Source organism: Simochromis diagramma, unplaced genomic scaffold, assembly GCF_900408965.1.
Source record: "Simochromis diagramma unplaced genomic scaffold, fSimDia1.1 OVJJ01000205.1, whole genome shotgun sequence".
Classification (NCBI taxonomy): Eukaryota; Metazoa; Chordata; class Actinopteri; order Cichliformes; family Cichlidae; genus Simochromis; species Simochromis diagramma.
The window spans coordinates 13669329-13684394 of record NW_024386782.1 but is presented as its reverse complement, the minus strand read 5'-3'; the positions used below and the strand labels follow the sequence as shown (position 1 = coordinate 13684394).

The 15066-nt window shown below is 39.3% G+C and overlaps 1 protein-coding gene across 1 annotated transcript; it reads right to left on the bottom strand.

Annotated features, from left to right (window-relative positions):
- Positions 1-183: 183 nt before the first annotated feature.
- Positions 184-3829, bottom strand: LOC120727619 (phospholipid hydroperoxide glutathione peroxidase-like). Its single transcript, XM_040022004.1, has 7 exons — positions 3696-3829; positions 2867-2961; positions 2629-2773; positions 2200-2351; positions 1292-1316; positions 1083-1142; positions 184-709 (listed from the first exon to the last, which is right to left on the bottom strand). Exons 1-7 carry the CDS (start codon positions 3759-3761, stop codon positions 677-679), a joined length of 576 nt encoding a protein of 191 aa, XP_039877938.1. The 5' UTR covers positions 3762-3829; the 3' UTR covers positions 184-676.
- Positions 3830-15066: the final 11237 nt, after the last annotated feature.

Below are 15066 nucleotides of genomic sequence, written 5' to 3'. Positions count from 1 at the left end.
AGCAATCAAACAAACAAAAACAAGGCCTTGAGAACTATATGGAAAAATATGTGTTAAAAAAAATGCTGTGTGGTTCAAAGCTTTTACATACTCTATCAGAAATAAACAGACACTTCTAGCAATTTAGAATTACCATCATTTACTTCTGTTGTGCAGGTGCATAAACAACACATCAACACAATATTCACAACTACATTTATTTTCTAATTTCATTATATAAGCCATGATTTTCAGGTACAACATTGGGCCCTTTGTCGTTTCAAGTGCAAACAATAATATCAGTAGCTATGCAGAAATCTATTAAATTTATTGCCTTCGGTGTTTTCACATAAAACTGACAAAGACACATAAACAAACTTGTCAAAGTAACATTCAGAACAGAGGGTATTTGTATTGGACTTAAAAAAAAAAAAAAAAAAAAAGCAATGACTGTTTGAAGTATGCTGTGAAGTGCCTCTACTTTGGTTAACCAGTGGATGTTCTCTCTTATGGTCATACGAGGTTTAGTGTGAGTGGGCTCTGGAGATAAGTTGCACGTAAGGGATCATCAGGCCATGCCCCACCCAGTGCTGGGTTTACAGGCAGGCCGTCACTGGTCCAGGCACACAGACACAACCCTGAAGTCCATAAGAGAGGTCAAAGGTGAAATAAACACATGGGAGATGAGACTGTATTATTACAGGTACGTGGGCAGGTCTTTCTCCACCACCTGCACAGAGAAACAAATGCAAATGTTACTACGGCAGAGTTGAAGAATAGCAGCAAATACTACATATAACACACAGATAAGTGTACTGGGCAGACCAGATGGTTACAGAGCTGGGATGCTGAGTGATGAGACGCACTGTGCAAAAGTCACAAACAACCTACTGTCTCAAAATCTGAAGAGTTTCAGTCGTCCTCTGACATTAACATCAGCATAGAAACTGTGCACAGGGCCTCTTTGCCCATATATTAACAGAAATGACTAGAATATGCACACAGAGGTTGAAAGCGTCTTATACCTCCACATCCTTCAAAAGGTGCCGTATTCTAGAGAATGCACAAGTATATACTGGAGAAAAAGTGTAGTTGCGGCTTACACTGGGATCATCTGTTGGGCCATATCTCTTCACTACTTGTCCTTCTCTACTTATAAGAAACTGGTGAGAAATAAGAGAGCAATGAAAAGCATTAATTTTCAAATGCAGTTGTAGTTAAAAACAACAACACCCCCCCAAAAAAAACAAAAACAGCATTAAGTACTGAAGAGCATTGCAGTTCTGAGTTCTGACTGTATTAGCTTAGTTACCTTAGTGAAGTTCCATTTGATGTTGCTGTTGGGAAAGGAAAAAAAAAAAAAAAGTACAAATGAAAACCATACTGCAAACATTAAAAGTCTGTTGTTTATTTAAACTGGAATTCTGTGGTTTACACTGATGTGCAGATTTTGCTGTTGTTTTTTGGCTACACCACCTTTTATCCTACTCCCAGTTAAAACATACAAAAAAATATCAATAATTATGCAAATCCCTGTATATGGAAATTAGATTCCTACCCACAGATGTGAGTAATGAGGATATTCTGCATATAACAAACAATAGTTGACATTTCGCATAGCAACACGATCCATTCCTTTACTTTATTTTGTCACTGATACTTTATGCATTTTACTGTATGATTTCTTTGCCTGCTGTTATGTGAATTGTGTTCTTTATTGGAAGGAAAGTGTACAAAACTTAGTCAAAAAAGAGGGTTTTGACGTCCCTTGTTGAGTTCATCTACAACGCAGCAAAGTGTAGACAGTGCAAGAAATGAAATCATGTAAACGTCTTTCTACAAACTCAGCAGAAAACGACAAGAAGCAGGGAGGATGAAGGCAGTGGGATTAAGAGCAACTCCCATTTCAGGGTAAAATGACGTCATGCCTGCCTGCTGTTTCAACACCGCGTGGAACATTATAATAGTTACAAAATACTTTAAACTCAGTCCGTTCCATGGCTACAATTTTAAGCTTCCACACTTGAAACTGTGTAGAAACACAGAATTTGTATTTATCCATGACCAGAATTTCAGTCACAGACTTCACTTATGAGATTGCAGGTGACACAGGAAGGTTTTGTTGCAGGAGGACATGAATGATACGACATTAACATTGTCACTGTACACTTTTAAAAGACAGACATATTGCCAAGAAAACAGAAACATAGATTAACTTACTTTCCCAGGGTTCCCTTGCCTTTGGGCTGAGCCTTCATCCACTTCCACAGAGGGTGAGCGTTGTCTCCATTCACCTCAATCTTACTGAAGAGATCAAACTCAGCATTGTAACCTTTGGCAAACTCTTTAATCTCTGCTTCTGTCCCTGGTTCCTGAATGCCACAAAAACAACAAACAACTACTAAATTAAGCTAGAAAATGTTAGCATGCACAGATATAAATATAACCAATTGGAAAATAGATCCGAAGTATGCAACAGTCTAGCACGCATGTTTGGTACAGAGTGCAAATCAATTAGTACGTCTCCTCTCTGCCAGCCCACTTTATTCACACAGAACAGTGAAATTAACTCGTGTTGCATTTATGGCCACATAAATAATTTGTTTGAGAAAGCACAAAATAAAGAAGGCTGGAGTTTATCCACCTTACCTGTCCTCCAAACTGGTTGCATGGGAATCCCAGGATGCGTAAACCTTTCTCAGCATAGGAGGCGTGCATTCCCGCTAGCTGAGTGTAGTTTACCCTGGTCTTCCCTCATTTAGAGGCTACGTTTACGATTATGCACACATACCCTCTGGCGAAACAGAGCACAAAGTGAGGTTAAAATGCTAATTTCAAGCATTAACTACTGGTGCCAAGTGGTTGATTGTGTTAATATTACTTTTACCTGTATTTCTCCAGAGACACCTCATCCCCATCTATGTCCTTGGCAGAAAACTCATAGATGGACTTGGCACTGTGCCAGTCTCCCACCTGAGCACACTGCACAGAGGTGAAGAAAGGAAAGCGTGCATGAGTGAGGCTGTGTGGTTAAGTAACAGCAGAGGATGGGTTTATTATAGGGCCTAAGAGAAACCAAGTTAGTCAGTGTTCTCAATGATAGGTGCCCTTTGGCCCATCTGTGTCACCACTCACGTCTCCGCCCATCAGTTTCTACACATAACAAGTTTAATCTGTAAAGGCAACATTTCGTACCTTTACACAAGCCTGCCTCTAATAAGCAGAGGAGGGGGTGAGGGGTGGGAAGCTGATTAAAACAAATGTCTCCAGTCAGCCTAAGTTTTAATTCCCAATAGCAGCTTTAATCGGTCTAAATGAGGAAATAAAGCGATTACACAAAAACACTGACTCTCTCTGACGTTAGCTTACGTCACCTAGCTCTCTTATCACCGGGAATGACTAGCAACTTTAGAGGTGTTTTTAATCTTCATACAGACAACCCAAGCATTGTAGCATCACAAAATACATCTATTATAAGCTCGAACAGAGTCCGCTGTGTGCAGCGACTGAGGCTGAACCGTTAAATAGCGCCCCTGGTCCGCTATAAACGGGTTTAAGCTAGCGTTAGCAGCTGCAGCAACACAAACATCGGATCCATTTATCTGTTGCACTGCACTTAATGTTTTACAGCGGATATAAGAAGACATATTCGCGTTTTTTAGACTCCTGACAATATAAAGCAGGGGACAGGTTTTATCTGTGCTATGTCTACTTACCATACTTCTCACTACTCCTCTGCTCCCTACCACACTCAAGACTGCGGACGATCTCCACAGCCACATGGTGGGCACACTGATCACGTTACCTTTTCGGCCCTCCGGCTCCGCCCACAAAGAGCCTAGCAAAGGGGTTGGTGTTACATGGGATCAGCTGTGATTTTGTAAGCACAGAATATCCTGCGTAAAATCATGCAAATACAGAGCCCTAACAAGCGACAGCAGCAGCTTCCTTCTCGCTGCGTCGCTGAAATAACTTTGAGTGCATTGCATCCCATTACAGCGTTATGGCTTGTAAAGTAGACTTTTTAAAATGAATCAACGTTAATTAAGTCTTACAGGGTAACATTACCTAAATGGACCTGATATTTAGAATAACATCCATAATATTCCTCACCTTTTTTCTTCCTCTTCTTTTTTTCGTCCTTTTGTAAATTAAACCAAAAGTTTCAGTTTTGCATTTCTGTATTAATGTAGGGTCTTTACCTTACTATATAAAGTGTGTAGAGTCGACTGCTGTTGTGTTTTGGCGCTATATAAATAAAATTAAATTGAACATTTTCATCGTAAGCTTGTCATTTTAGTATTCCCTTGAAAAATTAATTGCATCATCCCCAGTTTTCCTCTACTGGAGTTTGTTTCTAAAAGAAATACTGGCAACTGCCAATGCTCCCCCTCAGCCTTTTTGTAGACACACCTATGGTATTAATTTGTCACCATGGGTGACCTCTTTCTTGAGTTACCACATTCATTTTCAGAGTTTCAGAGAAATTGACCTCTGACCTTGACTTTGACATTTTGATTATAGTATACATTTGATACTATTTCAGAAAATATGATCTCTATCTTGACCATGAGGTTACACTCACTAAGATTCAAACTCTGCACTGATGGCATCAACATTGCCTTATTCATGAAGAGCCATTAGTGACCACCTAAAGCTCGACATTCTCAATCAGTTTCTGTGAGAGAGAGCCTTAGATTCAAGTTGTAGCAAACACCCACAAAGAGAATGTGCTACAAAACTGATTCAGGGCTCAAAACAAGGACAGACTTTGTTCCTTCCTACAGTAGCGTTAAAGGCTGAGATTTGTGCTTACTCACTCACTGGGTAACAACTTGCAGCAGGACCACTCAGGGAATACCTCATTTAAGTTTGTGTCTAAATATGCTTGTGAAATCAGAAAGAGCCAGATGCTTTGGATGCACAGCCTTGTCACAGCAACAGAGACACACTGATTGTCCATTAGAAAAACTATAATAATGCAGGCTCACCTCTTCCATAGATTACATATATATTTTATTAATTGCTGTCATGTTGTCTTTTTTCACTACTGCCACATGACAAGGAGATGGGAGAAGTCAAGTTTAAGTCATGACATTGGCATTTATATATATATATATATATATATGTATAAACACGGAGATGTAGAGCCTAAAAGATGGGCGAGACTGTGAGTAGTGCTGGCTTAACAGATGCCATTGAGGCCTGAGGTGCTGTCACTCCTGACTGCTTATTTTTGTAAACGAGACTGTGAGAAATGGATAAAACACTGGACTGAATGTGTTTATTCTCTATCATGAGCACACTATATTGGATAATTCATAATACAGCCTATTTTACTGTATGTAAACACATGAAAATATTAAAGAAGTATCATATTTTATATATAATGAAGTGAAGATCTCAAGGACCACTGGATACCTACACTCACTTAGCAGATATACACTAATCTAATGTGATACTTGACTTTTTAAAACCACGTGAGCCTATAATTCATGATGTCCAGAAAAGCAAAAGAAGGGGGAAAAAAAGCACCATAGTTTCATTATTCTTCCAACAGAGGGCACTACGCCATTGTAGAAAAGTTTACTATGTTCAGTTGATAACTTTTAAGTCCTGGAAAGAATAATGAGATTTAAGTTGAGAAAGAAAAACAAGACTGTGGTTTATGAAACTCATTTTTATTTTAGGCTGGTGGCTTATTCCTTTATACCTTTGATCTGGGACTCTGCAGTGGTTTAATGTCAGACCCCTTAAGACAAAGTTTTGCACCTTTAATTTGGATGCGATCCTTCCTCAAACTAGTTACTGGAGTTGGCTTTAAAACACAAAGGAATAACTTAAAAGTGTAAATCAAGAGGTTATTGTTTACAGAAAAGTTGGCCTGTAATTTCTTTTTCAAATAAAATGTTGTGTGTCATTTTATTGGATTAATAAAAGATTTTTTTAATTTACTTGCTTATTACCACTTGTGATTTCTGTTTTTTAATAAAATGCGACATATTAGAGTTATCTGTTACAAACATAAAGACCTGGATTTACTATATTTCCACTGTATTCATGAGATCTTATTTAATGCAAAGAAAAACTAAAAGCTACAAGTGTAGAAATGTGAACATGGACTGATAAGCTGGATTGTGTCACATCACAGCGATATAACTGAGTCACCTGAGCAGAGAAAATCTGTAACATTTCCAGTTAGTTACTTTTTTCTGCAATATGTTTAATGAGCTGATGAAATGGACTAAAAATTCACATTTTATAAGACACTGAATGATTGAGATTTGACACATAGCGTGTATGTGGGCATAATTTCTGGCACAAATGGAGCCTCATAGCTTAGAATTTTGATTCGTCCAAATTGGTTTGATAATGAGGGCAAAGGACGGCCTTGCATAATTGCAAGGATTCCCATGCAAACCTGCCGTTAATATTCCTGCACGGCGTAACGCTCAGTGAGTTTGGCTGATGTGGATGCCTTCAGAGGAAAAAAGCTTTTAATTAGGATATGACAAAACGCAGAATCCACCACAGGTTTCCACCTGAATCATTTGAAGACGATAATTAAGCACCTCACATATAGCCAATTAAAACTTGAATCAAAGGGGTTCTTCTGTAAAAGGAATCAGTAGCATCAATGTGGTGTGCGCGTGTGTGTGTGTGGACGCTGTAATTAGCTGCTCTGCGTGTACTGCCGAAGTGAATGTTTATGAAATGATACAGTTTTCTGGTGTGCAGGTGGTTTGGGGTTTTGTTTCCTCCGCGTAGCACAGCTGAAACAAATTAGTGTGTAACTGTGTCACATGAACTGTGTTCATTTATAATACAGTGTCAAGCTGAGACAATATTATGCACAATGCATCGCGCCAGGCTGGACAAATATCCTGAAATATTGTTAATATGTATCAACACCTGTTGCAGACAAGCGCACACACAAGCAAAGAGAGTCACAAATACAGGTTTAATCACAACAACGGGGGATAATAAGGTCACAAGATGACATTTCAAACTGATGCATGACACAAGTCATCCTAATGACTGTATAACGAGCTCGATGTTGTTTAAAAGCCTGATAAATAAACGGTTTATTTATTTGTATGTCGATTGTGGCAAAGAGGTTGCTCTCATCTGAGGCAGAACTAAGCAGCCAGCCAACAGCTGTTTGTTATAGGTCAGATATTCACAAATAAGTAGGCATGCGTATGGAAAATCTGTGTGCAAGTGAACAACATAGCATTGAGGCAAACCAATTACAGCAGGTTTTCAGCTGAAGTTTGGATGGAAAAAGTGAAGGCGAAAACTGCATATGTCTCTGTGTCAACTAAAGAGGCTAATAAATACAAGCATGTAAAAAAAAAAAATAAGAAGCTTGGCCTGAAAGTGTGAGAATATTTCCACTCCATCAAAGTCTGCACTGCAGATAGTTACCCCTGGAAAATAGCTGTCCAAACATGTATAATGTAATTAAAAGTATTTATAAAAGCAACTTTGTGGTTATTTGTTGTCATTTAATCATCACAGAGTTATGTTGGCTCATACGCCACAGAACCAGACAACCCTGCCCTAATGATGAAAAGTCATATTTATGAAAAAATGAGAGATAATGAATAGGAAACGACAGAGAACACAGAAGAACAAACAAGTTTCACATAAAAAAAAACAAAAAACAGTTGCCTAGAAACAACCTCTGCTAAACCTGACTCCCCCACCCCCCGCAATACACACACACGCACACAGCCACATTCGCACACGCGCACACACTTACACGCAGAGCTATGTGCACCATGGGAGATAAGATCAGATGCTTCAAGAAAAGTTAGGGTTATTTCTCACTGTTCCTAAGCAACAAGTTTGCAGTTTTCTTGCCTTCACCCTCCGTCGGCTCCGCTGGAGATTAATAGTCAGATATAAATTAAATTGACCACCAAACTTTATGAATTTCTCAGAAGTTGACTTTATTTTTATTGGCACAGTAAAACCCCGCATCACCTCACTTGGACCACTGAGAGTTAAAGGGACGGCTCGATCACATCATTTTACATCAAATGTTCTGGTATTTACTGGGTTTAAATTTTTTACCCCAAATGTGCAGGCCAGCTAACATTCCCACATTGGCCGTTGCTATTAATTTGGAGTATGGCGGATGTGTTATGAGGGCCCCACGTGTGCCTGCTATCATACCCCAGTTCCTTGTAAGGCATAGGATGGTGTTGTAATTACTATCTGAATATGCACGTTACTCTCACAGCAAAAAAAAAAAAAAAAAGGATCATGCTGAGAAGGGACCACTCACCAGAACACCTACACCACCATGCTACATTCTTACATGTTTTTGGAATACAGAACAAAAGGAGTGTAATGGAAACAGATGGCAACCTATATTTGCATTGGCAGAGAATCTTTTTACATTTAACCCTCATACTCTGAGGGGTTTGGTTGGCAAGGCAACATGTTCTGCAGTCTGTTTCCCACGACTGCATCTCAACAGTCCAGATCAGCCTGCTTATCCATCTATCTTCCTGGAGAGAATAGTAGTAAGACCAGGCAGGCATGCCCTGTGTTGAAATGTTCGACGTTATGCTGATAAGCAACTGGCAGCCAGCTCACTGCATTTCACTTCAATAGCTCTTAAATTTTTCCTCAGGATCGACACCTATAGTTTCAGAAGCCACTGCCTGACATTCTATCAGAAACCTCAATCTGACAGCATATTATAACTTCACATGTCGTAAACATAAAACTTCAAGGGGTTTTATTTTCCTAAATGCCTTTTTAAAATAACTGGGCAAAGACACTATTACAGAACATCTCAAGCCTCATTAAAAAAATATAAGGTGTAGCGTATTTGCTGGCGGCCACTTCAGGTTTCCAGCAGTCTCATTTGTTTCCTCAGTTTGGGGACACTCTGTTTACCTGCTAAAGAAGGTAACAGCAACAACAAATAAAATCTTCTTCTCACATTTCATGTGTTGTCATTATTACATAAACATATTTGTTCAGAACTGCAGTAAAAGACACTTAACAAAAGCATGTCTAGAGATGACAAAACATACAGCTAATATAGTTAAAAAACAAACAAACGCTCCGCCATCAGATAAAAAAAAGAATTGTGGTCTAATGAAATCAGAAATGAACTGTTTGGCTGTAACTGAAAGTGCTATGTCTGGAATCCAGGCACAGCTCATTAAGCATTTAACATTACCCCACAGTGAGGCAATGAGGCGACAGCAGTGTTGCTGAGTGGCAAGGCCGTTTGAATGCGAGGTACAGTGGACATGAAATGAGAAACATTTCATATATGCACACTGGTGCTGACCATTTTCCAACACAAGCCAAGTAAGTCTTAAAGTCTTAAAACCTGGTAAGGTGAAGACTTTGCAGTAAAATTGGCAAATTTGTGACACCTTTAAAGATTTGACTAAAGCATTTTACTTTTCCTTGTATTGTTCAGCTTCCCCTTTTGTGTCCGTGAGGATCGTTTCTAATTTAAAGAAGGTGTCAAACTGCACTTTTGTCGGATAAGCCAGTTTCTTTCTTATTAAAACAGAGGGAAAGGAATTCCTTCATTTTCATCATTACCGCTCTCAGAGGTGAAGAAAGGCCGCGTGCTAATTTAGAATCTCACCTGACTGGTGGGTTTATGGGCTCCATTTCTCACAGAGTGACACCGATATGTTTGAAACAAGCTGCAGAAGAGTAGAAGCTCAATCACAGCCTGTTGTGAGATAAATGACTTGAAGGAACAGATTTTTTTCCCCTAAAAGTCAATGAATCAATGAAAACGGATACTTTTTTTTTTTTTTGTAGCTTCACTATGACTCAAAAAGAGAAACTGAACACGATTCATGTGATAGACTACAGAGAAAGCGCCTCGGTTGGAAATGTACTCGTTCGAATTTGTGCCATTTTATACTATTAAGCTGCCTGATGTGCTGCTGGCTATCACAGCACCACAACTCTGCTCTTTTAAAAGGGGGATGAGTGTGTCAGCAATGTCACAAAAGGGAGCGTAATACACCAGTGTTCACCTGCTGCCTCACAGCATGGCTTACCTCAGCAGCTGTCTTTAAATGAGGTCTTTCTCTTTCATGTCTGTTTGTTGTATTTCTTTTGCTTCCTTTACTACTGCCCCTCTGCTTTAAAAACAAAAAATCCTCAGCATTAGTCTTTCCTTGTGTCTCTATTTGTCACGATGTCCCTGATGTGTGTTTTTACGTGGCAGTGTGTCTTTTTCCTGTGATATCGCAGAGTAAAAATGAGATATAAGGCGATTTCTTCTCAGTTTTTTAGCAATTAATAAAAACATTTTGTAACAATGTACAACATGTTTATCTATGACAGTTATTTTCTTCAAATGAAAAAAAAAACATACAGTCAAACTTATTGCAGCACAGACTCAACATTATTCAGTTTTAAAGAAAGCAAATTGTTTTAATAAGCTGAACTTTCACTTATTTTTGTGAAATTCGTGTAGTGTGTCTCAACCACCTGCTTAGATGAAACTGAAGAAAATGATGTGATGGAACATCGGAAGAAAGTAATATCTCTACGTTCCACCCCTAACCACCTCTGTAAGACCCCTCCAGATATTCACACAGGAATTAACTTGGTGAATATCAAAAAAGACCCCATGGAGCTATTTGAGCAGATTTATTATTTTGTGTTTTAAAGGTATTCAAACTCTGCTTCACAGAAAGGGTTTCTTTGCTATCATGGGAAGATAAATACAGAAAAAAGCACATCTAAGAACAATGTATGCAAACCAGCTTCATTAAGAAAATAATGTTCTCCCCGTGTTTGCGTGGGTTCCCTCCGGGTTCCGGCTTCCTCCCACCGTCCAAAGACATGCAGCTTGTGGGGATAGGTTAATTGGATAATCCAAATTGCCACTAGGTGTGAATGTGCGAGTGAATGTGAGTGTGAAAGGTTGTCTGTCCCTGTGTATTGGCCCTGCGACAGACTGGCGACCTGTCCAGGGTGTACCCCGCCTCTCACCCTATGACAGCTGGGATAGGCGACCCTGAAAAGGATAAGCGGAAGCGAATGGATGGATGGATGGATGGATGCAACCATGTATTGTTATATATGTTGCATAGTTATTATATTTACTATATAATAATAAATATTACATATGATATTTTGTGAATTAACAAAATTGTCCAGTGACTTTTATGTCTTGCATTACTGGGACCAGAGGCATTGTGTTTTCATGTTCACTGGTGTTGAAAGCTTGAGAGGATTTCTTTTAATTGGTCCTGAACTTTCACATGGATATAATCGGGAAATTGTTTGGACGTTTGTGGGCAAAGATCTAAGATCTAGTCAAGGTCACCGTAACCTCACGTCATAAACTAATGTCAATTCTTACAAAGGCATCTTGAGTGAATTTCATTACAGCTGACACGATTGCTGAGATGAATGAGCGGAATAAGCTGATTAAAAATATCGTCACAAAAAATGGATGTAGCAACTGTTATGTCACCCACTGGTTTGCAAAGCCATAAGTTCAGGATTTTAAACACTGTATCTTGATTGTTTTAAAATCATTTTTGCTCGTGACATAACGGACACCGTAACCTGCTTTATCCCACGTTAAACTGCATCATGATTTACTACATGAACTGAAATACTGTATATGAGAAACTACAACAGAGACCATAAACTCATCAGTTTACTAAGATATCAAATGAAAAAAAAAAAATCTTGTTTTTTAACTTCACTTCTTTTTGAAACCCAATCTATGTCAGTTACGACTAGTGGTGCAACGGATCAAAAATTTTAAGTCACGGATCGGATCAATTTTCGAATAAGCATAAATAGAAAAAAAAGACAAAAATTCGACTCGCTGTTTACTTCTTTAAGTATTTTTTGCCTATTAAAAAACATTCAACTGAAGACTCATTCCACGCACTTATGTAAAAACAAATTAAGGTGCAATAAGGACATTATGGACCATGCTGGGCATCCTCTGCACACGGCCATAAACAACCAGAGGAGTCTGTTCAGTGACAGGTTGCTTCTCCCAAAGTCAAGGACCAGCAGACTTAAAAACTCCTTTGTCCCACACGCCATCAAACTGTTTAACTCCTCGCTGGAAGGGAAACAGGAGGACAAAGGAGGGGGGAACAAGTAAGCTGTAGGGCCTTTTCACTGTGCAATAGTTTTTGTTAATATAATAATTACACAAGCCACTGAGTTTATTTAAAATCTTATATGCCTATATATAACTTAACTGCAGAACAGATGCGTCTTTACGAGGTACTTAAGTACATCGAAGATGTTATTACATATGCAGCACAGAGCATCACTGCCATTATTCAGGCTCTAAGTTTTATTGTCTGTTTTCTGCTTCTACATATGGAATTACATAGCTGTTTGTGGGAGCTGTCATCAGCATGGGTTGGATTGCAGCGAGGAATTCTGCAGAAGCTGTTAGACCCATACCACCAGAGACATGAGTAATTACACACTCCTGTGGTTATGAAGCATAACCTAGTGAGGAGGCATATATTTGCCATGCTATAAATAAAACTTGATTGAAAGGATAATTATTTGGAAGACAGAACATGGATTAAAACAGACCCTCCCTTGTATTGTCACACTTTCAAATGCTTGAAGGGTACTAGTCAAAATGATTTCTTTCTTTTTTTTACCACCCTCTTCTCTTTCTGTAATTGTCCACAGCTGACATGGTTTAAAGAGTGGACGATGGAAGGCTTTGACAGGTGGAGATGGTCTGGTGGACTTGACACAGACGCAGTGCATACAATTTCAGGAAATGTTATTTCCCTCTTTCTCAAACACACACATGGACATACTGGAAACAATTCTCTGAGATTTTGACACAATTGCATCATGGAGCTGCTGCAGATTTATCAGCTGCACATCCACGATGCAAATCCCTTGTTCCACTACATCCCAGACTTGCTTTATTTGATGGAGTTCTGGTGACTGTGGAGTCCATTTATACACAGTGAACTCAGTGGGATGTTTAAGAAACCAGTTTGAGCTTTCTGACATGGCGAGTTACCATCAGAGGATGAGTATACTGTGACTGTGACATGATCGGCAACTCAAGAAGGCTGTGGCATTTAAACAATTCTCAGTTAGCTGTATAGAGCCAAAAGTGTGCCAAGAAAATATCCCCCACACCACCACAGTCACTAACTGTTGTCCAATTTCCTGTTGCCCAATCATAGTGAGCCCCTGTAAATTATACAGTTTAGCCTCAGTTTCCTGTTGCCAGCTGACAGGAGGGTACCTGGTGTGGTTGGGCTGCTGTAGCCCAACTACTTCAAGGTTCACCATATTGTGTATTCAAAGGTGTTCTTCTACATACCTTGGCTGCAACAAGTGTGTTATTGTGTTATTACAGCCTTTGACCTCTGACATTAGGCAACAACAAGGCTTAAAAACAGCCTTTTCCCCGTTCTGATCCTTGGTTTGAACTTTAGTAGCTTAAACTCCTGAATTAAAGCTGAAAGTTTGCACTTCAATCACATCTCAATTTCTTTTTAATTAAACTGTGATCAATGAGTCACCTAAACATGTACAGTACAAAATATACACCCCCCCCCCCCCCCCCCCAGTTTTCTTCACACATCAGTGTTTTTTGCATTACTAACCTTTCAATGTCCATGCAGCTTTGTATCGTAACCTTACCGTTTCACTCATATGGCATGGTATCATCAGCAGCCTGATTATGTTCTGAAATGAAATCCTCAGTCACCAAAGATTGGTTTGTCACCTTTTCCTAATATATTGGATTAGTCACACAAATGAACCACAATCATTAAATGTTGGGCTACTGACTACAAATTCCTACCCTATTGACTGATGTCATTTTTATCAGTGTTCAGAAATGCACGAGTAAACAGTCTTTCTGACTGTGGATCCTCAACAATAACCATCTTTTAAAGTCACTTAGCTCTTTCCCCCTTTCATCCTCAATCAGAGTAATCTGAGCTCAGCCACAGAGCACGTGTCACGTGTTCCACAGAGCATGACTGGTTGCTAATTGCTGTGTGGAAACATCTGTACTTGTGCCGAAACATCTGCATTCACTGCATTCCCTCACTCATTTATTCATATTTATCTTTCAGGTTGTCATCTGTCTGTGCACACAACCCACGGAGGGAGATGTGTAGGCATGTCCATCCTGTATCAACAGTCGCTTGCATAACAGCCGCAATAATTTTTCCATGGTTTTCCATGGTTTTTGAAATCCCAGTAATGAACCTGTATAAAGGCAACCGAGTTATAGATGCTGCTTTTGGTCAAATTTTGGCAGGGGAAAATGTAATCCATTAAAATCATAATACTGATGACATCCAAGTTAGCTGGCACCTGATAAGTCTCCAACTGTAGTTTGTGGGAGTGCGAACAATATAAATAAACACAGGGTCTGTTGTGCTAAGTGTGGCCTGTTATTGTCTCACCACCTCCATTTCCAACACTCTTAAAGCCAGGCCGGCAGTGTGAGCACCTTAACAGAGAAAAGGCGACAGCAAGGACACTGAACCTTTACACGAAAGATTGTTAATAAGATAGCAAAAGCCCTGCTGGTCACATTCACCAAACGTGTAGGCTTGTCTTAAGTCACAAATAACAGCTCTGCACATGAATGAGTCAGTGCGTATAACAAGCCAGACAGCTAGAAATAAAATATAAAAACCAAAGAAAGACATTTGGGTTGAATTTATTCAAGTGTGTGTAGGCTTTTTAAAAAAAATCATCCCTCTGTAAAGCTTTTTACCTTTGTTGATTCTTCAAGCTTATCTTATAATATGACAGGTGCCGCATTTCTCACGGTTACATCACGCACACTGTAACAAGACGACTTCTGAGGGTTTTGACAGGGCCTGTCGAGAGAGATGATTTAAAGGATTCTGACAAGCAGGCTTCCCCACATCACCTGAGACTGGAAATTCATGTTGGATGTTCCAAGTGGTGAACTGATGGAGCGATGGTCACGCTTCAACAACTGACCAAGTCCTCCTAGTTTCCGTTCTCAAGCTCTTCAAAACATTTTATACAGTTAATTGTGAAAGATTTACCTCTTGTTTTGTCGTAATTTTGAAAACAAAG